Source organism: Callospermophilus lateralis, chromosome 7 (genome assembly GCF_048772815.1).
Source record: "Callospermophilus lateralis isolate mCalLat2 chromosome 7, mCalLat2.hap1, whole genome shotgun sequence".
In the NCBI taxonomy this organism is placed as follows: Eukaryota; Metazoa; Chordata; class Mammalia; order Rodentia; family Sciuridae; genus Callospermophilus; species Callospermophilus lateralis.
This window is the reverse complement of record NC_135311.1, coordinates 94,479,000-94,503,634: the sequence shown is the minus strand read 5'-3', so window position 1 is coordinate 94,503,634 and position 24,635 is coordinate 94,479,000. Positions and strand designations below refer to the sequence as shown.

The window sequence follows — 24,635 nt, the reverse complement described above, 5'->3', positions numbered from 1 at the left end:
GGTTAGAATTGCTTTGGCTTTTCTAGGTCTTTTATTCTTTATTTTTTTTTAAAACCTTTGGTTCCAGAGATAGAACTCAGGGGCACTCTACCACTGAGCCACATCCCCAGCCCTATTTTTTATTTTGTTTAGAGACAGGGTCTCAATGAATTGCTTAGTACTTCGCTGTTGCTGAAGCTGGCTTTGAACTTGCGATCCTCCTGCGATCCTCCTGCGATCCTCCTGCTTCAGCCTCCCAAACTGTTGGGATTACAGGAAGGCATCAGTGTGCTGGCTGGCTCTTTTATTCTTTCAAATAGATTTTAAGGCTAGTTTTTTCTAGTTCTGTAAAAACATCATTGATATTTTCTTGGGGACTGCATTAAATCTGTAGATCATTTTTGGTACTATGGCCTTTTTAGCAATATTACTTTTGTCTATCCATGAACATGGGAGGTCTTTCCATCTGTTAGTGTCTTCTTCAATTTCTTTCTTCAGTGTTCTATAATTTTCATTGTAGAGGTTTTTCAACTCATTGATTTGATTTATTCCTAAGTGGCTTTTTTTTTTTTAGTTATTGTGAATGGAATTATTTTCCTGATTTCTTTTTCAACAAATTCATTATTAGTGTTTGAAAAAGCTATTGATTTTTGTATTTTGATTTTGTATACTGTCCTACATGCCTCTTAAGTGAGGGGGAAAAAGAAAAGTGTCACTTTGAAACCTGATCCCAAAGACTCTGGATTCTGAACTGAAAACAAGGTAGTTAAGCCACTCCATTTCCTTTTTTGATAGAAAAGGGAGAATCATATATATCTTCTTTTTTTGTCATAGTTATAAATTTTCTGAATCCAAATATTTTATATTAAGTGTTTAAGTTCAAAGTTAATGAATTATATAATATAATAAATTGAGGAAAGTTAACATTTCTTACTGGAAATTTCTTCAGTGCTAACAAGTGAAATTTAAAAAGAAAATCTGTTGGTAAAATTAAGCTTTTAAAAGTGAATTTTAATTTTTTAAATGTGAGTTAGTTATAGTTTACCTCTTCAGTGAAAGTGCAAATCTACAAAATATATTGACAATATAAACATAGTTTATTTTATTCCTTGAAAAGATTCTGTTTTTCTTCCCTAAAGTTACTAAAATACATTTGTGACTATATTAAAAAAAATAAACATGGGATTACAGCTGAAATGTAGCATAATTCATGTACCTGCTCTCTTATTAATTCTTCTGAATCACAGGTGAAATTATAAAATATGAACCTATGGAAGGCATTTTCCTTAATCATAGTGAATGGTTTTAAAAATAATTCTTAATTATAATATCAACTTATTGCATTTTATTATTATTTTTTAAATATCTTGATTGATTTGGGGACTATAGCTTAAGTGTGTATGCATGTATGCTTGTGTGTGTGTGCATATTTAAAGATCTTTTCATTTTTATTTTTTTAACTTCTGAATTTTGAACCCAGGGGCCTCACCATGCTAAGCAAGTGCTCTGCTATTGAGCTACTACAGCCCTAGCCCTATTTAAAAACTTCTTAAAGGGGAAAAAATAGAGTGCAATACCAAACTGTCATTTATAAAAGAGAAAAATAGGCTGGGGGTGGCAGAGTCACATGCTAATTCAGTTCCTGGTTTCAATCTCCAACACACACACACACACACACACACACACACACAAAAAAAAAAAAAAGATAAAAATGACACTATATACATATGTGTAAATAAAAACTTAAGTTAAAAGGCTAGTTAGACCAAATCTCTTATAAAATTCTTTAGAAATAGTAAGGCAGCCTTTCCTGAGCTAAAAGAAAGGTCCTATTGGGCCTTTCTTTTCAGGTAACTTATATTGCCTGATGATAACAGCTTGGGAAGACTGGAGTAGATAGTAAGAGTATTGGCTCCAAAGATGTGCAACCCTGCATAAGTCTTGTCACACAAGGACTTTGGGCTTGGCTGTGGGAATTGCTTTGACCAAAGGGACAGTACAGTAATATGATGACGGAGGGACAGGCTTGGTATATCCTTGTGCAGTGGAACTTGCCCTCTTGGAGTGCCACTGCCCTCCTCACTTGGAGAAGCCTGATGTGGCATGTTGGAGTGGAGGGACCGAAGGGAGAGAGAAGCTCAGGGGTCCAACTAAGCCTGACACGGCAGCCCATGTGGGGTGTCTAAGGAGACCAGCAGAAGAGCTATGTGGCAAAATTGTAGAATCATAACGTATAAATTGTTATTTAAGTTTTGAGGTGGTTCCATACCAAGGCCTACACAAACCTAAGATATTTGCTAGGAAGAAGGAAAACTACATCATAATGGTCGCAAAAGCTCCACATTAGAGCTCACCATATACTTATAACAGTGATTCACTTTGTGCTTTGAATATAGCCCTTGCTGCTCTGCCACTGCAACTTACCTTTTAAATGGATACATTTCTTTCTCTTCCTCTCTCCCTTCTTCTCCCTAATCTCAGGGGAAATGGGATTACTTTTCTCCCCATTTTAAATAGATTTATCTGTCCTTAAGTACACACCCACCACAGGAATGAAGTAATCAATGAAGAATTTGGGGTAGTACCTGAAGATCTCAGAAATAACCAAACTCCCTAATTAACAAGTGAATTACAACTCCAACAGAGAACACAGGGTATACAACCTTTGAATCACCTCTTCAAAAGCCCCCTGTTCCTGCTGATGGGCAGAGTCACAGCCTTTGGGCCTGGAATCACCTGTGTTTATCCTTTGCTAGAAAAGCAAAAAGCTTTCTTTTTCCTTTTTCTCAAAACAGTGTCTTCATATTGGTTGGCATTAGGGACAAGGACAAAGCTTTTGGCAACAATATGGGATATTCAAGTTGGTGAGAAAGTACTTTTAAGGATGGACCTGAAATTTGAAATTTGCCAGAAGGAAAGATGCTTTCACAATGTTGACAGAACCCAGAAATTAGTTTACAAGAAGTTCCCACAAGTTAAATTGTGACTTTTTTTTTTTTTTTTTTGCTTCAAAAAGGAAATAAAGGATTATACTTAATTAAAACAAGTTAAGGTTGTAAAAAGCCAAGAGTCTGTATTGCTACTCAAAAGAAAATAAGAACTTGGTTCCTTATCAAATACCTAGTATTTATGAAAGTAAATTTTATTCAGAGAAGAAAAACAATACTGTTGTCAGTTTAATTGTAGATCTCTTTCAGGAAGGGTTAAACACACAAAGGATGAGAGAAACTTAATGGCATAAGAAAAGCAAAACTCTCTTCCTATGAACTATAAATAGGCCCAGGAGACTTCCTGCTACCCCCTCACCGGACATTCATCCCACTAAATTGTTAACAAACATTAAGAAGTGGGGCAAGGAATTCCTTTCATAACCTTGAGAGGTCCTTCTACCTGACCCTGGGGCTTGAGACTAAAAATTTTAAATGTGAGACTAAGAATTTAAAATCCTGATACCAGTTAGATTTTTTTACCTTTCAAATAGACTTTGATTTGTGAAAGTATGTTTTTTGTTTAGATAACTGGACAGTGGCTTAGCCTGCTGTTTTGAAGTTGTCTTTATTAAAAATGCTGGAAGGTCAAAGGCTTTAATACCAAATCTTCCCTTAATTTACACCTAGAAGGTCAGAAGGGTCACCCAATTCAAAATAATCCTATTCCTACTAAGCCTATTTGCTCTGACATTTCCCAGGAAATGAAATAAGAAAACACAGAGGGAATTCCCTCCTCTTTTCAAAGTCATATATGAACACGATTTAAAGGGTTATGGGGTTCCAACAAGGATTCCCATTCTCCAAAGCAGCCATTTTCAATTTTTGACTGATTCTTTGGTATTTACTTCCACATACCTAAATAATGTATTTGTATTTCTGCTTCCTGATTTTTTAGTCATTATCTGTTGACTTCCCAATATGGAAGATGAGGATTTACCTGTCTTTTGTATATTACTGTGCACCTTGATCACAAAATATACTTTTTCTTCTTTAAATCTTCCAATACAGTTATACCAAAATTTGCCCATTCTGCCACTCAGGAGGAAGTCATTGATGTAACAGATCAACATGATGCACTATAGGATATCCAGTAGGCAGGTCTCTTCAGACTATTTAGGGCTGAAGGTGGGAGTTTGGTTAACATTGCCCTGGGACTGGATTGTCAATGTGTCCTTCTGTTTGTTTCCTGGGAATTCCAACTGATTCTGATCCTTTCTTATGATTGGGATAGAAAAGAATGTATTCACCAAAATCAATGATGCTTTACCAAATATCTGAGGCTGTATTAATCTACTCTGATAAATGCACCACATCTGGCCAGGCAGCTGCAATCAGGCCCACTAATAGGTTGAGCTTGCAGTGATCTACGGTCATCCTTCAGGGTCCATCTATTTTTTGCAGGGCCAGATGGTGAGTTAAATGGGGCTATGATGGGAATCAGCAGCTGTTCCCTTTAATTCATAAGGGTGACACTAATTCCTGTCCTTCCCTCCTGAGATATCATTTGATTTTTTTGGAGTAACGGAGTGAGTGTTTGTGCTCCTCCTGAATTCATATGCAGAAGCCCTAGCACTGGGTGCGATGATATTTGGAGGTGGAGTCTCTGGGGAGATAATCAGGTTTCTGTGATACCTTAGTCCATTTGGGCTGCTATAACAGAATATCATAGACTGGGTGGCTTCTGTTGTCTGTAACAGAAATTGGTTTCTAATGTTTCTTGAGGCTGGGAAGTTCAAGATCAAGGCATCATCAGATTCTATATCTGATTAGGGCCAGCTTCCTGATTCTAAGATGGCTACCTTCTTGTTGCAAAAGCCTTCTCTGAGGTTATCTTTTATAATGGCAACTAAAGCCATTCCTAATCACATACCAAGGATTCTACCTGCAAATATTATCACATTGGGGACTGGGGTTCAGTGAATTTGGGGTATTAAAAACAGTAGAGCAAGTGAGTTCATGAGGAATGGGAATTCCATTCCCATAATCCAATTTGTATTGTTATAAGAAGAGGAAGAGAGACCTGAGTTCTCTCTGTACGTACATGCACTGAGAAAAGACCCCGTGAGAACACAGTGAAAAGGTGGCAGTCTGCAAGCTAGAAAGAGACCTCACCAGAAACAGAATCTGTGAATATCTTGATCTTGGATTCCTTGGCTTCCAGAACTAAAAAATAAGTGTCTGTTAATTAAGCCATCCAGTCTATGGTATTTTGTAATAGCAAAGTGAGCTAAGACATTGTACCATGTTTGGCTGGGGAGGGGAGGTAGTTTCAAAGGCTTCTACTTGGCCTTCCCCATCATAATACCTTTGTATTCCATAGGCAAGGTTCTAATGGGTTTACATCAATTGTCAAATAGGTCAACCCCAGTATACATTTGGAGAGTGGGAAAATGACCACTGAATGGGGCCCAGAACCAGAAGACTTACTGAGCTAGACCTTACCATGACTCCATTTATTAACTGGTCCATGTATGTTCCCATTTTAACAGTGGGCCATGATGATGCTTCTGGTCTTTGGATATTCATGTCAATTCAGACCCTGTGGCTTCCAGTTCTTACAAATGTCTGGATGTGCCAATTTCCCCAGGGTAAAATTATCCAAGTAAATAACCAAAGATGCCTTTTGGAAAGTACGAGGAAAATCATTACTATTCACACTTATGGAGGTGGGGCAGGAAATCTTTCTCCAGGGGTTCCAGGTCTACAAACTGACTTAGGTCTGGAAACTAAGGAATCATGACTTTATTGGGTGATAGTCTTTAGACATCCTGGTCATATATTCTCAATTTTTTTCCTACTTGCACAATTAGGATTTTGTTGGTTGCCTATTTTGCCCCTAAGAATACCATATTCTAGCAGCTACTTTGTAACTCCCTGTGGGTCAGAACCCCTTAATAGGTCATTATAATTGTGACCCCCTGGCTTCTGGTAATTAAATACTACCTCTTGACTATCTGTTGTTTTGGGCTCCTATTATTCTCATTGTTATTAGCTAGTCTAGGTTGGCCAGGCCTGTTACCATCATCAGGCATGATTTAAATTATTAGCAGTGCTCATGTCCTTTGTATCAGTGCATTCTTTATGGCCTTGGTAAATGATGTGTCTCTGTTCCTTCCCTCAGAACATAAAGATCATACCTTTCTGGGGGCACATAATATATCCATTCAAGCACACCAACTTCCTTGAACTTTCAATCTCCTCTTGTCCCATTTGCCTGCCATAGCACTTCTGTTATTTCAGTTTCATTCAGTGTGATTCATTACTTTTTCCATGAGTCTAGGAGCCATTGTAGTAGTGAGCTCACACCAGTTCTTAGAGGTCCTTGCCAAGATGTTAAGTCTTTTTTTGTTAAAAAAAAATATTTAGTTGTCAATGGATCTTCATTTTATTTATTTATATGTGGTGCTGAGAATTGAACCCAGTGCCTCACACATGCTAGGCAGGTTGCCTATTTTGCCCCTAAGGATACCATAAGCTCTACCACTGAGCCACAACCCCAGCACCCCACCTGCCCTCCACCATTAAGTCTTATATTTGAGAACGTTCCCAATACAACAGAATTTTCCCTGTCCAATTTTATGTTCTTGTTTTATTGATCAAGCATCTTCTGAATCCAGGCATATATACATACTCCTTGAGCTCCTGTTGTTACATGCTAGCTAGGTCTTGCATCTTCTTTGGGGAATTTATCATCAGGACAGCATCTTCCCAACTAGATTGTGCTTTACCTCTAATTATAGGGACTACTGGGCAGAAGGCTAGGTGGGATGTGGAAGTGGCATTGCTGGAGTAGGGTAGAACATGTTCTGCTCCCAAGTAGAAGCCTTTGCAATATCTCCCAGTATGACAAAATGATAGCTCCTAGTAGGTAGGGATGAGGCACACTTCAGGCACCAGAGGAGCCTGGGGTTTCAAATATATTAGGAGCACCACCCATATGGCCTCTCAATCTGTCAGGATGCTAAGTTTTCTCAACCATGACCCTGACTCATTGGCATAACAGACTACTATTTTAGCCTTGACCACTAAAATTCTGGTCTGGTGCCCAACTTTCTTCCCTGCAGTTGAGAGCTTCTTTGTGTACAAAAAGGAGATATTCTGGCTTTCACATCTGAGTTTCCGTTGCTTATTAGCAACCCTTAGGTGTTCATTACTGACCGTAGTTTAGTAATAGCTATCCAACTAATCATCCTTACAGTCCCTACTTCTATCATATGTCTTAATTGCCTTGATACATTATGCCTGCTAGTATATTCTCTTTCACCTGCTACATTATCCTAATTGGACCATCACCTTGTGCCACGGGCTGGCTATACTTCATCTTCTACTGGGAAGTAGTCCAAAATTTGGGAATTCAGTTCCCAAATCCTTTTTATTGCCTGTTATTTCAACCAATCCTGGTACAAACTCTTGCAGGTAGGCTTCCTTGGAAGCAGACACCAGACAGAGCCTGGTGTACAAGATGTGAAAGGGAGAAGAAACAGAATGAGGAAGATGAAATCAAATTCCAATAGAGCCAACAAAGTTTTGTCCAACCTGGCAAAAAGCTCTTGAGGGAATTCTGCTCCCCAGGGTGTCCAGTGGTGGGTCATAATGGCTAAGCCTTTATATCCCAGCCCTGCTCTCTCATTCACAGCCGACTTTCCTAGAAAGGGGATAACTTTAGGAAAGGGTGCTGTCTGCAGCTGAAGTTGACCCTGATGAAGTTTACAACTGGAAGTATTCTCTGTAGCTTGGAGAAAGTTCTTCCTTGAAGAGGGATTTGGGGAAGCACATCTTCATATAACCACAAGTGGCAAATTGATATCCAGTGCATTCTCTGTGTGAGGAACCAAAGATGTACTTACTCCATTTTTCACCTTCTGGGGAAATTTTCACCAGCAGAGGAGTTTTTTTTTTTTTTTTAGTCTGGTAAGGAAAAGCATAGCAGAGAATGCTATCTGTCTTCTAATATCTGTTCTATTCTTCTTTAATATTATAACTCATAACTCATTTTTTTGTGTTGTTGTTCTTTTTTGTTACTGGGAATTGAACTCAAGGCCTCACTCAGATGCTAAGAAAAGCACTCAACCACTGAGCTGCGCCTCCAGCCCTTTTAAATTTTTGAGACAGGATCTCAGTAAGTTGCCCAGGCTGGCCTCAAACTTGTGATCTTCCTGCCTCAGCCTCCTAACTGAGATTATAAGTGAACACCTTTGTGCTTGGCTTGATCTTTACTTGGTATGTAGCCATGCAAAGTAAAATTTTCAACTGAACCTGGATTTATATTGTAAATTGTACAAGGAAGGGTAGTGGTTTCAAAGGGATCTCAAAGAAAGAGGAAACTACAACTGGTTATTCATCTGGATAGTCTGAAAATAGCAATAATTGTTAGTACTAGAAAACAAGGCACTGCCAGTCTATGATACACAATAGTAACTGAGAGATCTATAATTATATTTTCTATCTTTGTCTTTTTGAATTACCTGTTGGCTCAATTTGGATCCTGATCTTTTTGGATATCTGTTTTATGTAAAATAAGCATCTTGCTCTTAATACATCTAAGTACAATGGTCACTTCCACTTCGGAGTTTACTCAGATCCAAACATTTTATCAAAGACCAAGCACTCTCTAGCTTAGTTGTTGGAGTTAAAAATAGTCATGGAAAGTACAGTCTAACCACCACAGGTAGCCACTTTACAAATTCTGCCACTCCTCTGCTCAGAACCATCTACTGATTCATCTCTTTAGCCTTATAGCCTTTGCCTAGGACACTAATCGCCATCTCCCAAGATCTTCTCACCCAGGCTACACCCTAAGCTTCCCGGTCTCCCTATTTCCCAAAATAGCAAGCACACCACGCTTCAAGGAACTTGCGGTTTCGCAGATTTCCAAGTTTCACTTCTTTCATTCAACACTCTGCTGCATGTCAACTCAGAGGTCTTTCCTAGTTTTCACATCTAACGCACTATATTTTTATCTTTCCCTTTTGTTATTTCATATCGTTTTAGTTAACGTCTGTCTCCTCCCTAAAGCTCTTTTACAGCAGGGAATGTATTTCATTCACGTAGTGTGCCTAGCACCTTGAAATTATGCCTGGCACAAATAGTAGGCGCCTAAAAAACACTTAGTGGATTTGGACTGAATCGATTAACCACAACCACTTGCGTTGTGAGGTTACCTCACCAAATAAGCTTGCAAACAAAGGGAAGCAAAAACCTGATAAGGCATGCTTTTCAGCTTTTGAGTCTTTAGTACCAGTTCGCGGCGGAACCCTTGGAAGTTTCCGCAGCGGGATCTGGGACTAAAATACTGTCCAGTGCGGCCGCAAAGGAAAGGGCAAAAAGAAAACAAGACGCGAAGGGGCTTGAGGAAGGAGCTTCAGCTCTACAGTATTCGACTGAGAATCTGTTGTTATTCATGGCAGAGCCTGTTTTTATTGAAGGGCTCTTGGGCTGCCATTCCGAACAGAAAGGCCAGGCGCAGAGGACCAAGCAACCGGTCAGCCATTTTCCGAAATCCGTCTCCCTGGTAACCCCGCCCGAGTGCGCACGCAAGAAAGGGAGGCGGGGCCTGCCGTGAGGGCCTCACTCCGGAAGCCGCACCCGCGGTGGCGTCCCACCGTCCAGGCTTAACAAAACGCACAGCAAGATTTTAACAGTCCGCAGCGAAAGCGCGCACTCGAGCGCCAATGAGAGCGGAAGGAGAGGAACGGCTCTGGAGGAACACGATGTATGCCCAACAATGATTGGCTGGAGCCCTCCTTTCTTCTTTTTTGGTATTGGCCGGGCTTCCTTCTCCACCCACCCAATTGGCTTTTATCTAGGTACTTCTGATTGGCTTCTCCTGGCGGTGGTGGTGGGGGGGACAGGGTTTTGGGATTGTTCATCATGGATTGGCGCATTTGAGCGCCGGGGGTGAAGAGTGGGGGGCTCCTTCTAGAGGAAAGGGCCCATCCCATCTTCTCTCTGTCCCGTCTCCCGACCCGTACGCTTTCCCATCCACTCGCGCGCACGAATGGTTAAAAGAAAAAAAAGAAAAAAAAAAGGGCGTGAGGCTCGAGCCCGCCAGCCAGGCCTCCAGTACCTAGCGCGCGCCCACAGCGAGGACCCGCGCGAGCTGCCCGTGATTGTGCCTGCGCTGTTTGAAACTGCAGAACCCGTTAGGATCTTCGGGGAACTACCGTTCCAGCTGGTTCCGGAGCCCGTACGTGCCAGGGCCGAGTGGCGGTCGCGAGACGGCTCTTGCCTTTCGCGTCTCTGCAGCGTGGAGACTAGAACCGGCATTTTCGAAGGACGCCACCTTCAATCGCAGCGCTGGCGCGGGCGGAGGCTAAAACACGGGGGTCCTGAGACTAAGGAAAACGCGCCAAGTTCCCCTCGGTGGAGGAGTGGGAGAGACCCTAGCGGTTCAGGCGCTCTGCGAGCGCGACCACCGCTTGTTGCGCTCCTAGCCATCCCGGGCGGGCGCAGCGGGCGCCGCTCCGGGGATGTAGTGGGTGGTGCGCTAGGCAGGAGTGAGCGGCGGCGGCCCGCGTTCCCGCTCTGAGCTGATGGTCACTCCCCCGCGGGAGGGCGATCCGATCTGGTTTTCCTTGGGTCGGGGACCCGGCGTCTCAGGCAAGAACTCACCTGTGGTACCCACACTCATCTCGGCTGGACTCAGCGGCGTCAACGCCGCGGACCTCGCTTAGGGCCATGGCCGGGTAAGAGGGCCTGGGGCAGAGGGGCGCGGAGGCAAGTTCGCGGGCGCCGGAGAGGTGCTGCCGGGAAGACGCGGGGCCGTTTTGGTTGTGTGCTTTGGTCCAGCTGCGGGCCGAGCCTTCTTTGCCCCGGGGGACGCCCCCTTTTGCAGCCGCAGGGGACTCGGGGAGGCAGGTGCGGGCTGGGAATATATAGGCCAACTCCGCGGGCGGGCAGGGAGGCCGGGAGCGGCGGGGCGGGCTGGAGAGCCCCCGGCCAGTCTCCCACTGTGCGGGTGAGGTGATTGGGGGGCCCGAAGACTGCCTGGGCTCTGCAGGCTTTGCAGTTTCCTTTCTGTTCTGTAGAGAGGTGCAGGTTAGGGAGGAGAAATGTTTGCATTCATGTTGTCTTGTGTCGGTAATTGCGAAATTTTACCGCGCATTTTCTTAACTTACAGTTTTCTCAGAAGTCTGTAGAACGCCACGTGTCTTAAAGCTTTGGCAAAGATGTTCTTAGTTACTTTACGTTTTTTCTTGAAAAATAGGAATCGTGTCATTATTCAAAACTAATAGGACTGAGATTCACGCTGTCATTGGGTCAAGAATGTTTAATGTTGGATTCCTTGTTTTCTGTTTAGTTTGTGTTACAGGAGAAACGTTTCTTGAGTAACAGACTTCCACTTATAAGGAAATGAGAGCATAAAATATGGCACCTAGTAAAATGTTGTATAATTGATAATGTTAAATGTTTGATCATTGCTTTGGGGGTCCAAGAGGATTTGAATTCAGATTACTATCCGCTGTGTCAGTTGTTGGATCATTTTTTTTTCTCTAAGTCTGGTTTCTCTTGTCACTTAGGGAATTCACTTTCTGTCATTTATTGGAACTGTCGGGGAAAAACCTTTTACGAGTAGAATACTTAGAATACTGAAATTTTTAGTGCAGACTGGCTTTTCATTCATCAGAAACATAAAATGGTCAGGAGAGTAAATAGAATTGGAGACAGGATGGGGAAATTGGCCAACTTTCCAGTTCTTCCTCAGTTGGGTCTCAAAATTGGTTTCACTGCCAAGTTGAGTAAGGTTCTAGATTAGAGTCAATTGAATGAAATGTTTAAGGATGGAATTTGAGTGAATTTTGCATAGTTAATTTTACTATTGTTTCTACATTTGAAATTGGTTGCTGAGGTTTTGGGGTCTTAAGTAATTGTAATATTCTATAGTCAGGTAATTTCCCCTAGGTGTCCTAATGGAAAATACGACTGATGTATAAAATAGCTCCCACAAATATTGCCATATTTTTTCATCATAAAGTTTTACTTTAAAATGGTAGAAAGCTTGCAAAAAAGCAAATTACCATCTTCTTGCCTACTCAAAGTAGTTTTTAAAACAGATTTTTTAGAAGTTTGGAAAACGAATAGGATATTGTGGTTTTTAGGTATAATTGAACACCATATGCCTTTCTTTATGAGTTTTGAGACTTTATTTTATATAGGGAGGACTTCTTTCTGTCTGCTACTGTGATTTTCCTGTCCTCCTCGCTTCTTACTTCAGTTAGAGATGGCAGTTGCTAAGTCAACACTTGAATTAATAAGTTATAATGAAAATTCGAGTTTTTACTCCTTAATACTACTACTTTACTGTAGGTCTAATAAATGAAAAATTCTATAGTTTGGCCCTCAATCTATGGCAGGCTAATAAAGGTTTAGCATCACATTTTTTAAAAACAAAGTTAAGGACAATGTGGCATACTCCTTCATTTAAGCAATAAATATTGCATTCAGTTATCAAATAATTTCCTAAGTATTTGAAAGTTCTAATTTGTTACCCTTTCCTTGGTAAATATGTTGTCACAATTAATGATTTGGTTGCATACACTAATAATGGAGAACTAATGAAACTTTTTCTTTGTGATTAACAGATATAATTGGTGATTACAACTGCCCTCTATAAATTAATTCTTGTCAACTCCTTGGGATTTGAAAAGAAAATGCCTGGTGTCATACCCAGTGAAAGTAATGGGCTTTCAAGAGGTAGTCCATCCAAGAAAAACAGACTTTCTTTGAAATTTTTTCAGAAAAAGGAAACTAAGAGAGCCTTAGATTTCACAGATTCTCAAGAAAATGAAGAAAAAGCTTCTGAATATAGAGGATCAGAAATGTATGTGTCTTATAAGTATTATTTCTGTATTTTTAAAATTCTGAATCAGTGTAGAAGGAAGCATTGAACTTGGGTTAATATCTCCAGAGTGATCTGATAGTAATAGTAGGAAAAAAATATACATATTTGTATGCTTTTAGAAAGACAAAGTCTAGCAGCAAAGCTGGTGGTTCCCCACAGGGATCACACCACAGTACAAATTTATTAACATTGTCTTGAGCCATTTAGGATAATTTGGAGAAATATTAATTGACTAAATTCTCTATTTTAGAGTTTACACTTGATTATTTTTTATTGAAAGGATTAAAAAAGGTGTTTTTGTTTTTGTGGTGTTCAAAAGACAACAGTTATCTGTTATTTAAACTCTGGAGTCATGTAGGTGTGTAGTCATAACTAATCATACCTGCTGGAGGCATACAACTATAATTGATATTTAAATTGTACTTAAAAATAAATGTTTTTATGGAAATTCTTTAGTGACTGGCAAGAAATCAGAACAAAATGGAGTACTTTATTCCATGTTGCTCTATTCTAGCTCCTTATTCAACATATAGGCACTCTGCTGGGTGACTAAAGTCGATTTGGTCCCATGTACAATTTCCTAGTATCTAGCAGTTATCCATTGAGTTTGTGAACCTTTTGCTTATCAGCATTCATACTTGTGAATACGTTGAGGTGCTTGCTCTTGTAATAATTTGGCTGTAAGGTTCACAAAAATACTAGGGAACCCACTGTTAAGTGATGTGAAAGCATGATAGACTTATTAATTAATTTTGGGGATTGAACCCAGGGGCCCTCTACTACAATGCTATAGCCCTATCATTTTTTTACTTTTTTGAGATGGGGGTCTCCCCAAAAGCTGGCCATGAACTTGCAATCCTTCTGCCTCAGCTTCCCAACTCCCTGGGTATTGCAGGAGTGCCATGATGCCTGGTATGAACAATTTATTTTTAAGTGAGGAATAAATTCTCCTCATAGACTTTTCTACTTAATCTTTATTAATAGAACCTTAATGCAGCCTCCTAAATACTTTTTAGTCAGTTTATCCCAAGTTCATATGCAGAATTAAACTACTTAATTGAAACATTACACTAAGTTAAAAAAAAAATCATAGTACCAGTTTTGCGGTTTTTTTACTCTGAAAAATGAGACAAACATCATTCTGGGTATATGGCAGTTTTTGAGTGTAGATTTCTTAAGGTGTCATCTCACTAAAATCATTCAGATAACTCTTTTGAGAACAGGAAAATCTAGGGAAGCAATATTTCCATTTTGTTTAAGATGCTGCTTCATTATGCCTTTCCTCCCCTCTATACTTAATAGTGATCAAGTTGTTCCTGCAGCACAGTCCTCACCTATAAACTGTGAGAAGAGAGAAAATTTGTTACCATTTGTGGGGCTGAATAATCTTGGCAATACTTGTTATCTTAATAGTATACTTCAGGTAACTATAATTTTGTTATATACTAAATATTAATAGGCAAAAATGATGTAACAATGTTTCTAAGGATTTCAAGTTATTGGAAGAATTTAATTGTGCAGTCCTTGCCTTTATTGGAAGTAAACTATAATAATGGGCTAAAATAATAATGACTCCTAAATTGCAGATTATTAAACTTCTTTTGGGGTGAGAGGAAAATGATATATTAAGTAAAGGTGCAACAGAAAAATTGAGTAGACTTTGATTAAGTGGAAGTAGCCAAACCTTTAATTTCTCTGCCTGATTCCTGGTATTGTGATATCTTACACCTTGAAACAGTATTGTTTTATGTCTTTGTAATGTTACATGTTAGTACTATCTGCTAAAGGCTTAGTGCTTAATGCCAAAGAGGCTACTATTGATGAAATAGAGAACAAGTTTTTAAAAATGTATATTTATATTTTTGTAGTTGTAGATGGAAAGAACGTCTTTATTTATTTTTATGCGGTGCTAAGATCAAACCCAGTGCTTCACAAGAAAAGTTTTAACAAAAAGTTTAATCTTAGAATTTTTAGGTAATACTTATTAAAAGTGCCCTACAAAAAACATGGTAATACTTTAATGATTTTAGGAATATTGTTGTTTGTTTATAACACTTGGACAATTTCACTTTTTATAGGTATTATATTTTTGTCCTGGTTTTAAATCTGGAGTGAAGCACTTATTTAATATTATTTCAAGGAAGAAGGAAGCTCTAAAGGATGAAGCCAATCAAAAAGATAAGGTAAGGAAAAAAAACCCAACAAAAGTAATATAAAAATAAAAATGTAAATTCACTTGTTTACAAGTAGAAAGGTAAAGATTTTTTAAGAGGATTGGAGAGGAGGGTGACAGATTCTCAATAACTAAATGAAAATTGGAATTCTCAGTATTGTTCTGTATTCTGTCGGAAAGGCTGTGTTTATCATTCAAGTGAGGTGAATTACCAGATTATCTCCCTGTACAGAGTATTTTCTCCATTCCTCTCATTTATTGTTTTATCAAACCTGTCATTTGTATACCGCATCACAGATTTGTCATACTCATGCCACTTATTGTTTATCCATTGTGTTTTTGAAATTTTAGTTGTTTTTTGCTTTTTTTGGCCGGGGGGAGGAGGGGGTGGTGGTGCCAGGAATCAAACCCATGGCTTTGTACATGTTAAGCACTCTTACTACTGAGTTACACCCCCCTATCCTCAACTTTTAATATTTAAGTAAATGTTTAAGTAAGTCTTTGGCTAATGTAAACTTATTATCCATATAGAAAGTAGCTAAAAATAACATCTTGAAATTACAAAAAAAATATTATTTTTTATACCTAGTAAAATTAGTGCTATAATGTAATTAAGTTTAGAAAAGCTTGTGTATTTAGTGAGACTAGTCAAGGAAGGAAGGTACTTAATTTGTTCATAAATGAAAATATTGGTTTGTGTGGTTTTTCCTTGACAGGGAAATTGCAAAGAAGATTCTTTGGCAAGTTATGAACTTATATGCAGTTTACAGTCCTTAATCATTTCAGTAGAACAGCTTCAGGCTAGTTTTCTCTTAAATCCAGAGAAATATACTGATGAACTTGCTACCCAGCCAAGGCGACTGCTTAACACACTCAGGTAGGTATAGCTTATAATTTTACAATTATAATTTAGCTCCTTGTTTCTTTCTTTTGGGGAGAATGGTATGTGAACAGTATAGGAATAAAGGGCAAGGAAAATTGAAACTCCAGATCCATAGTACTTGAAAATCCCAGAAACTCTCATAATTTGGGGGGATAAATTTGGTACTAAATTTATTAGATTTGAATTTGTATGAGGCTGTTTATTGTCTGTTCATGTTTATCACTCATGAACATTCAAAATTGTTTCTGTGGAAATAGCAATGGTTTCTTAATTGTAGGATATTGCCCCTTGTCATGTTGATTATATTTTGCTTATGTGCCATGTTGTCTTTTGAATTCCCAAACACATGTGATCCTAAGGATTTCAGACTAGGAATTATAGGTTTATATTAAAAATGTGTTATACGTATAAATTGTAAGTTCCAAATATTATGTGCCTAAAAAAGAACTATTGGTTAACTGGATTAGATTACTTCCCAGTGTTGTGTTAAAACGTGAAACCATATATAAAACTATTATTTTAACAAATTTTTTAATATCATAGGTCTTTAAAAATTCATTGACTCATTCAATTTTGAAATTGATATAGGTACATCACATTGTTTTGCCTTTGTTAAGAGGCATTGTAGAAGGGTAGCAAGAGCAGATTTGAATCCTGATTTTTCATCTTGACTGTGTGTGACTTGGGCAAATTACTTAACCTCTCCACACAGTTTCCATATCATTAGTGGTGGTAATAGGACCTACCTCTAGGAGATATTGTGAGGACTATATATACACATAATATCAAAAGCATTTACAATAAAATTTGGTTTGTGATAAGTTTCATATTAGCTAAATAAGTATCTTAGATTTTCCAAATGAAGTAGTTTATAGAAATATTTGTTTTTATATATTACATCTTCACAACTAGAGTAGATGAAATGGACATTTTTATTTATAGGGAACTCAACCCTATGTATGAAGGATATCTACAGCATGATGCACAGGAAGTACTACAGTGTATTTTGGGAAACATTCAAGAAACATGCCAACTTCTAAAAAAAGAAGAAGTAAAAAATGTGGCAGAATTATCTACTAAGGTAGAAGAAAAACCTCATCAAAAAGAGGAAATGAGTGGAATTAGCAGCATGGAGACTGATGGTATGAGGAATTCTGAAGATCATAAAGAAAAACTCCCAAAAGGGAATGGAAAAAGAAAGAGTGACACAGAATTTGGTAACACAAAGAAAAAAGTTAAAGTATCTAAGGAACACCAGTCATTGGAAGAGAATCAGAGACAAACGAGGTCAAAAAGAAAAGCTACTGGTGATACATTAGAGATTCCTCCTAAAATGATCCCCAAGTGTGTTTCTGAAAATGAGAGTACAAGACTCTCACAAAGGAAATCAAGAGTTAAAATAAATTGGTTGAAGTCTGCAACTAAGCAACCCAGCATTCTTTCAAAATTCTGTAGTCTGGGAAAAATAACAACAAACCAAGGATCCAAAGGACAGTCTAAAGAAAATGAATATGATCTTGAGGAGGACTTGGGGAAGTGTGAAATTGATAATACAACTAATGGTTGTGGACTTGAATCTCCAGGAAATAATGTTAAACCTGTAAATGTAAATGAAGTTAAGTCCACAAACAAAGGTCAGTATAATTATCTTAGACTTTGATAGGTAGGAGTCTTAATAGCTGCAGACATAGAAATCTTCTCTAGATAAACATACAATATAATACATGTGGCTAGAATTTTTGTTTTGTTTGAGAAAGTAATTAACACGGTGTGAACTGTGGTATTTTAAGCACTGTGCTTTGATTAAGTGTGGTGTGTGTATAATATATATGTAATGTCATTAATTATTAGGGTAAATGTTAATTTGTGGTTTATAAACTAGGAAAGTCCAGTACATTTTAATGGAGATTATATTTTTGTCTATGTAGATGTAAAGTCATAAGGGAAATAATGAGTAGTTATGCCATTCTTTAACTTGGTAATTAGGTTTTCACTTGGTTTTGTCCATATGTACATATCTCAGGGAAAATGCATAGTGTTGATGTGGTTGATGGTATCAAAGTGCCACACATATTCTGGGTTCATTCTATAAGGAGGTGTCTCTGGAAAACAAGTTGAAAAAATAACTGACTTTAAAGATAATAGAAATTCATAATTAAAACAAGCTTTATAGAGACTTTACACTTTTATCAACAAGGTATCTCTTAATGCTGATGAACACATGAAAAATGGGGCTTTTATTCATGATATAATTTATTTCATGAAAAATTGGTTATTTGGACTATATTGAAAAACTAATTCGTATAGACGTATATTTTCATTTTTTTTATTTCAGGTGCAGAGCAAATTGGTTTTGAGCTAGTGGAGAAATTATTTCAAGGTCAGCTGGTATTAAGGACTCGTTGTTTGGAATGTGAAAGTTTAACAGAAAGAAGAGAAGATTTTCAGGATATCAGTGTGCCAGTACAAGAAGATGAACTTTCCAAAGTAGAGGAGAATTCTGAAAGTAAGCAAAATTAGAGTCTCATTGGACCATGGAATAATAATAGTTTTCTTTAACAATACAGTTTTAGTGTCCTTGGTCTACTGTATAGCTTTTCTTTTCAGCACTGGAGATTGAACCTGGGAGAGCTTTACCAGTGAATCACATTCCCAGCCCATTTTATTTTTGGACACAGGGTTTTGCCAAACTGCTAATTTGCTGAGGCTGGTCTTGAACTTGCCATCCTCCTGTTTTAGCTTCCCAAGTTGCTGGGATTGTAGGCATGTACCATTGTGCGTAGCTAGCCTTTCTATTTACTTAGTTTCACTTGTTAATATCATTTGAAGAATTGCATCATCTTTATTTTCGTGTAAAGTATGTTAGAATGGAAAAATGAAGTGCTTATTTAATAAAAGTTAATTTTGGGGATCTTGATCTTTCAAAGCTATCTGTAATTTTTTTTTTTTTTAATTTTTAGTTGTAGATGGAACAATACCTTTATTTTGTTTATTTAGTTTTAAATGGTGCTGGGGATCGAACCCAGTGTCTCACACTTGCTAGGCAATCGCTCTACTGTGAGCTACAACCCCATCCCCCTTACCTGGTAATTTTTAACACCATTGAAACCACTGTGTGTCTAGGTGCAAACCATAAAATGGAGATGTCATGCAAAATGAGACTGTTTTACTGAAAATTGGCTATTAAACTCATCTCTTAACGGTGAGACAGACTAGTTTTTGCTGTGCGTATCATATAAGTTTTATTTTTGGCTGACCAATTATAATATTATACTATTTAAAAGATATTTATACAGAGCTGGGATTGTAGCTCCATGGTAGAGTACTTGTTTGGCACATCTGAAGATATGTGTGCTATTAAGGATGATTTTCTGAAAGTAAAAGAAATCTCTTTAGTTATTTGGAAATGGGGTAGTCAGTTGAAACTGAATGCTAATTTTGCATGTGGAACTTTAGTTTAATTTTTGAATATCGTATTTGTAAATGAAAGGATTCTTTTTTTTTTTTTTCCCCTAATAGTTTCTCCAGAGCCAAAAACAGAAATGAAGACCTTGAGATGGGCAATTTCACAGTTTGCTTCAGTGGAGAGGATTGTAGGAGAAGATAAATATTTCTGTGAAAATTGCCATCATTACACTGAAGCCGAAAGAAGTCTTTTGTTTGACAAAATGCCTGAAGTCATAACTATTCATCTGAAGTGTTTTGCTGCTAGTGGCTTGGAGTGAGTATTGTAAATAAAAGCTACAGATGAAGAAAAGCTGCTATAGAGGAGAAAGGAATTAACTTGTAAAGATTGCTTTATTAAAAAGTTCTCTTTAGCTGGGTGTGATGGTGCAGACCTGTAATCCCAGCGGCTCAGGAGGCTAGGAAAGGCAGATAGTGAGTTCAAAGCCAGCCTCAGCAAAATCGAGGTGCTAAGCAACTCAGTGAGACCCTGTCTTTAAAGAAAATAAAAAATAGGAGTGAAGATGTGGTCAGAGTGGTCAAGTGCTCCTGAGTTCAATTCCTGGTACCGCCCCACCCCTAAAAATGTTCTCTTTAAACAGTTTCCTTGTAAAACGCATCAGTTTAAATCCTTTTGGTATGAACACATGTTCTGTTTAGTATGATCTCTATATATATCTTTTTCATATTCATTGTGTAGATGCTAGTTGAAGAATTCAATTTTAGTAGAATCTGATTAAAGCAGAAGAAATCTGAATACATTGAGATTTTTTTGAAGGGTAGAAAGGCAAAATTCTGTTTTTAAAGGTAAGCTAAGAAATCAAACTAGTCTTTGAAAAAGATGAGAAATTTTCTTCAGTTGAGAATTTAAATGTATAAAAGCTGTTGAAGATAACTATAAAAACACTAATTGCATTTTGGATAGTCTTTTTTCTGACATATATATGTCATTGGTGATTTCATTCCTTTCCACATTAATGAGTTATTTGAAAATGACATGAGCTTCCCAATACAATAGCTTGCTTGCTTGCATGTTTCTGCTCTCGCATGCATGCTACACACAGACATACACATTATTATAAGATGGCATATAGTTGTCTTTTTTTTGATTCAGTGGCATTTTCTTTCTTCTTTTTTTTTTCTTAGTGGTGCCGGGGATTGAACACAGGGCTTTGTACATGCGAAGCAAGCATTCTACTGCTGAGCTACCCAGCCCTCAGTGGGCATTTTCTTTGCTACAGTGCTATTTTATTTTTGTTCCCAATCTTGATAAAGATATATTAAAGGATTTTAGTCTCAAAAATTCAGTTTTTTGATTTGGTTTTGTTTTTGGTACTGGGGATTGAATCTAGGGGTGCTTTGCCACTGAGCCACATACCCCCCTTTTTTTATTGGGAGACAGGGTCTTTTGCTGTTAAGTTGCTTAGGGCCTCTGTCCCAAGTAGCTGAGTTCACAGATATGCACCACCACACCCAGCAAACGTTCAGTATTTTAAAAATACCATCTAATTTTTGGTGTACTTAGGAAAATAAAGATGATAATGAAAAACTATACATATCCTACACAAAATACCTGAATATTAGCAGTTATTTTAACATTGTATGGATATACTATAAATTTTATTCACAATCAAAGTCTTGTTTTTCTGCCTTTTCATTTATTCATCTTAGGCAATACATCTTGAAGGGTTTATTCAGACTTTCACTTGATTTTACATTGGGTGTAAAATTTTGAATTTAAAATGGAATTACATGAAACCTTATTTCTTTTTTATCCCCCAAAGGTTTGATTGTTATGGTGGTGGACTTTCCAAGATCAACACTCCTTTATTGACACCTCTTAAATTGTCACTAGAAGAATGGAGCACAAAGCCAACTAATGACAGCTATGGATTATTTGCAGTTGTGATGCATAGTGGAATTACCATTAGTAGTGGGCATTACACAGCTTCTGTTAAAGTCACTGACCTTAATAGTTTAGAACTAGATAAGGGAAATTTTGTGGTTGACCAAACGTGTGAAATAGGGAAGCCAGAACCAATGAATGAGGAGGAAGCAAGGGATGCAGTTGAAAATTATGATGATGAAGAAGTGTCGATTAGAGTTGGTGGAAATACACAGCCAAGTAAAGTTTTGAACAAAAAAAATGTAGAAGCTATTGGACTTCTTGGAGGACAAAAGAGCAAAGCAGATTATGAGCTATACAACAAAACATCTAATCCTGATAAGGTTGCCAGTACAGCATTTGCTGAAAGTAGAAATTCTGAGACTAACAATACTAATGGGACCCATGAATCTGATAGGAACAAGGAATCCAGTGACCAAACAGGCATTAACATTAGTGGATTTGAGAACAAAATTTCATACGTAGTGCAAAGCTTAAAGGAATATGAAGGGAAGTGGTTGCTTTTTGATGATTCTGAAGTGAAAGTTACTGAAGAGAAGGACTTTTTGAATTCTCTTTCCCCTTCTACATCTCCTACATCTACTCCTTACTTGCTATTTTATAAGAAATTATAGAGTGAGTGTATTTTCCTTGTATATATATTAAACAGACCTGGACAAACATTGGTAAAGTCAATTACATCAGAGTCTAGCTTATCTTTTGAAGCTATTGGATATTATTGGTCTCTCTAGGTTTTTATATAAATAGTGAAATTTGAAATACTGAAAACCATGTTAATTTTTAGAATTCATTTTCCTTAGAGACTAGTGATGCATTAGCTTCTGGGAACAAACTTGTATAGGTTCTTAATTGAATTATATGAAATGGGAAGCATTTAAACACTTGGATTTACACCAATCTTTTGTGTTTGCTTTTAAAAATAAAGTGCTTGTATTTGTATTCTCCATATTTTGGAGTAATTATCTACATGATGTTTATAGCTCTGTGGTTTTTCACTTAAACAGAATCTCATTCAGTACATTTAGTTTTATAACAGGAAGCCAAATCTTTGATGGGCTGTATCAAGAGGCACAAAGTCTAGAATGTGTATTTACAATGTACATTTTGTGCCTTGAATCACTTTGAAAAGTGTCTCAGAAAACCTGGACAGTCCTCTGTATCTTCATAAGAATTTTATATGTATTTATGAAGATGATTCTGTATTCTAGTAAATTTTGGGGGGCATGGACTAATTTGTATCTCTTCATACTCATATTCTGCACGATCTGTATATAGTACATCAAACCTAGAGGTGTGACCTTAAATTTAACTTTTTTTTAAATACTGGGAGGTCAATAAAATTTAAACTGCTTAACAACTATATATACAAATGCTCAAATTTTTTTACTTGAACAGAATAAATTTTGTGTGTGTATGTGTGTGTGTGTCTGGAGAGAGAACAAACACGCATGTTACCTTTAATAATATTCAGTATTTTCTGACAGTGGACATGAAGAATATCTGAGAAACTGCTTGGTCCGGCCTGGTTATCATACTTAAAAGAGGTTTACAAGAAAAAACCTCTTGTCACATCTTAGTTGCCCTTTAAACTAGACATTTAATGGAAGCCAAAATGAGAATTATATGTTTTGGGCACACATAAAAACCTAGGTTAAACTACAATTTTAAATACTGTATACTAAATCAATAAATGGTTAATTGGTAATAAGATTTTGATTTTGGATATATAAATGCTATTGGAATAACATCCTATTTCAACAAATAAGAAGACCTGGTCAACAAAAAAAAGACAGTTATATTTCCCTACAAGATTCTGTGATGTGATAAAAATAAAGTTGTGCTTCTCCTGCTTTCTATATTCAGAATCGCCTATGGAACTTTATAAATAGCTTTGTGCACTATCTGTAAGATTCTGGTGGAGTAGATCAGGATAACAACTGGGCCTGGAATAACTCAAAAGATAGCCAATGTTGAGAACTAGTAGAGATTCCTGATGTGAAAAAGTCCGAATTTTAAGAAAACACGTAAGAAATTAAGTATTTAGTGTCATACCAAAGTTTGAGTAAAAGGAAGCTTCTGTATTCAATAAAACCATAATTATAGAAATCTTGAAGTCTTCAATATAGTATTTCAGACTTGTGTGAAACAGTCCAAACATGTAAGAGAATTGACCTAGGAGTTAATTAATATGAGAAATGGCTTAGGTGATAACTTAATATCTTTATATCTACCCTCTCTCACCCCCAAAGAACAGGAAGACTGTCATTTTTGTGGGTGAGTTTCAATTCTTATTGCCTTATTCATTTAGCTCCATTTTCCCCAAATAGATTTCTTTTATTTGCAGTGCTGGGGATTGAACCTAGGGCCTTGCCCATGCTAAGCAAGTGCTATACCACTCAGCCCCCAACCCCAAATAAATATTTGAAGTTACGCCTTTCGGATTCTTCAGATGTACTATCTGAAAAAATTTTTTTGATTCAGTCTTTGAGTTGATGCAGATAAGAATTAAGGGTAATTGCCCACTGAATTAAATTTGAGGGGGAAGATAAGCCATCACCTACATATATCAACTAGAGAATGAAGTCATGGTATTAATTCTAATCAGTTCTTATGTGATTCATGTAACTGATCAATACATCAAAAGGATTATTTCAAGGGTCCATTCTATAATAATAATACACAAAACCTCCTCCAGAAATCATGACTATATACTGTTTTGAGAAAATGAAAGTAATTGAAATGATAATATTTTCTGTATTTTTTCATATGAAGTTATGATTTTAAGTGATTTAATTTTGACTAAAGCAGCTAATTTTAACTTTTTAACATATGCTTTGTAAAATCTGCAAGTGTCAAAAAGTAAATGACTTCTCATTTAATTGGTAGATTAAAAGGAATAAACTCCAGCTCTGTGTTACCCTTCATGGTGACATAGCTTTAAAACAGATTTGTAATTTATTGGCTTATATCATTAAAAACTGATGACTGGCCTGTTTAATCTGAAACAAAAATCATACATTTTAATTGCGGAGTCATGAAGTTCATACTAATAACAAAATTGTCATAAAGACCAAGCTGTTGTCACTGTATTAGCTGTTTCAGTATTTAATCCTTTATAGACAAGAATTTTATCAGATGAAGTCATTTTTGAATTCTAAATTTCTTTTTTAGGGTATCTAAAATGGATACCCTAAATTGGAAATCAGTTTAAAAACTTCATATAAAGCAGTTACCAGTAACTACTACCTTCACCCATTAACTCACTCAATTAATGGCTCTTTGGGCCTATAAAGTGACTACCAATTTTGATTTTAATTTTGCTAGTTTTGGGGCCAGTTAACTCAACTGTTCTCTGCCTCTTTCAATAAAGAAAAATTTTCAAAGTCCCACTCATTAAAAATTAGTGTAAACATTCACAT

The 24,635-nt window shown here is 37.2% G+C and overlaps 1 protein-coding gene across 1 annotated transcript; it reads left to right on the top strand.

Moving 5' to 3' along the window:
- The first annotated feature begins 10,161 nt into the window (after nt 1-10,161).
- On the top strand, nt 10,162-22,182 carry Usp1 (ubiquitin specific peptidase 1). The gene is made up of 9 exons (XM_076860267.2): nt 10,162-10,654; nt 12,551-12,789; nt 14,113-14,233; nt 14,889-14,993; nt 15,700-15,860; nt 16,809-17,500; nt 18,202-18,372; nt 19,386-19,587; nt 21,095-22,182. The coding sequence occupies exons 2-9, from the start codon at nt 12,620-12,622 to the stop codon at nt 21,828-21,830; spliced, it is 2,358 nt and encodes a 785-aa protein (XP_076716382.1). The 5' UTR covers nt 10,162-10,654; nt 12,551-12,619; the 3' UTR covers nt 21,831-22,182.
- The last annotated feature ends 2,453 nt before the right edge of the window (nt 22,183-24,635 follow it).

Bases quoted from the DNA above. Each gene is read 5' to 3' on its own strand.
- Usp1 (XM_076860267.2), top strand. From the start codon at position 12,620: ATGCCTGGTGTCATACCCAGTGAAAGTAATGGGCTTTCAAGAGGTAGT. The intron at 15,861-16,808 runs GTAGGTATAGCT...TTTTATTTATAG, and splicing joins CGACTGCTTAACACACTCAG to GGAACTCAACCCTATGTATG. The intron at 19,588-21,094 runs GTGAGTATTGTA...TATCCCCCAAAG, and splicing joins TTTGCTGCTAGTGGCTTGGA to GTTTGATTGTTATGGTGGTG.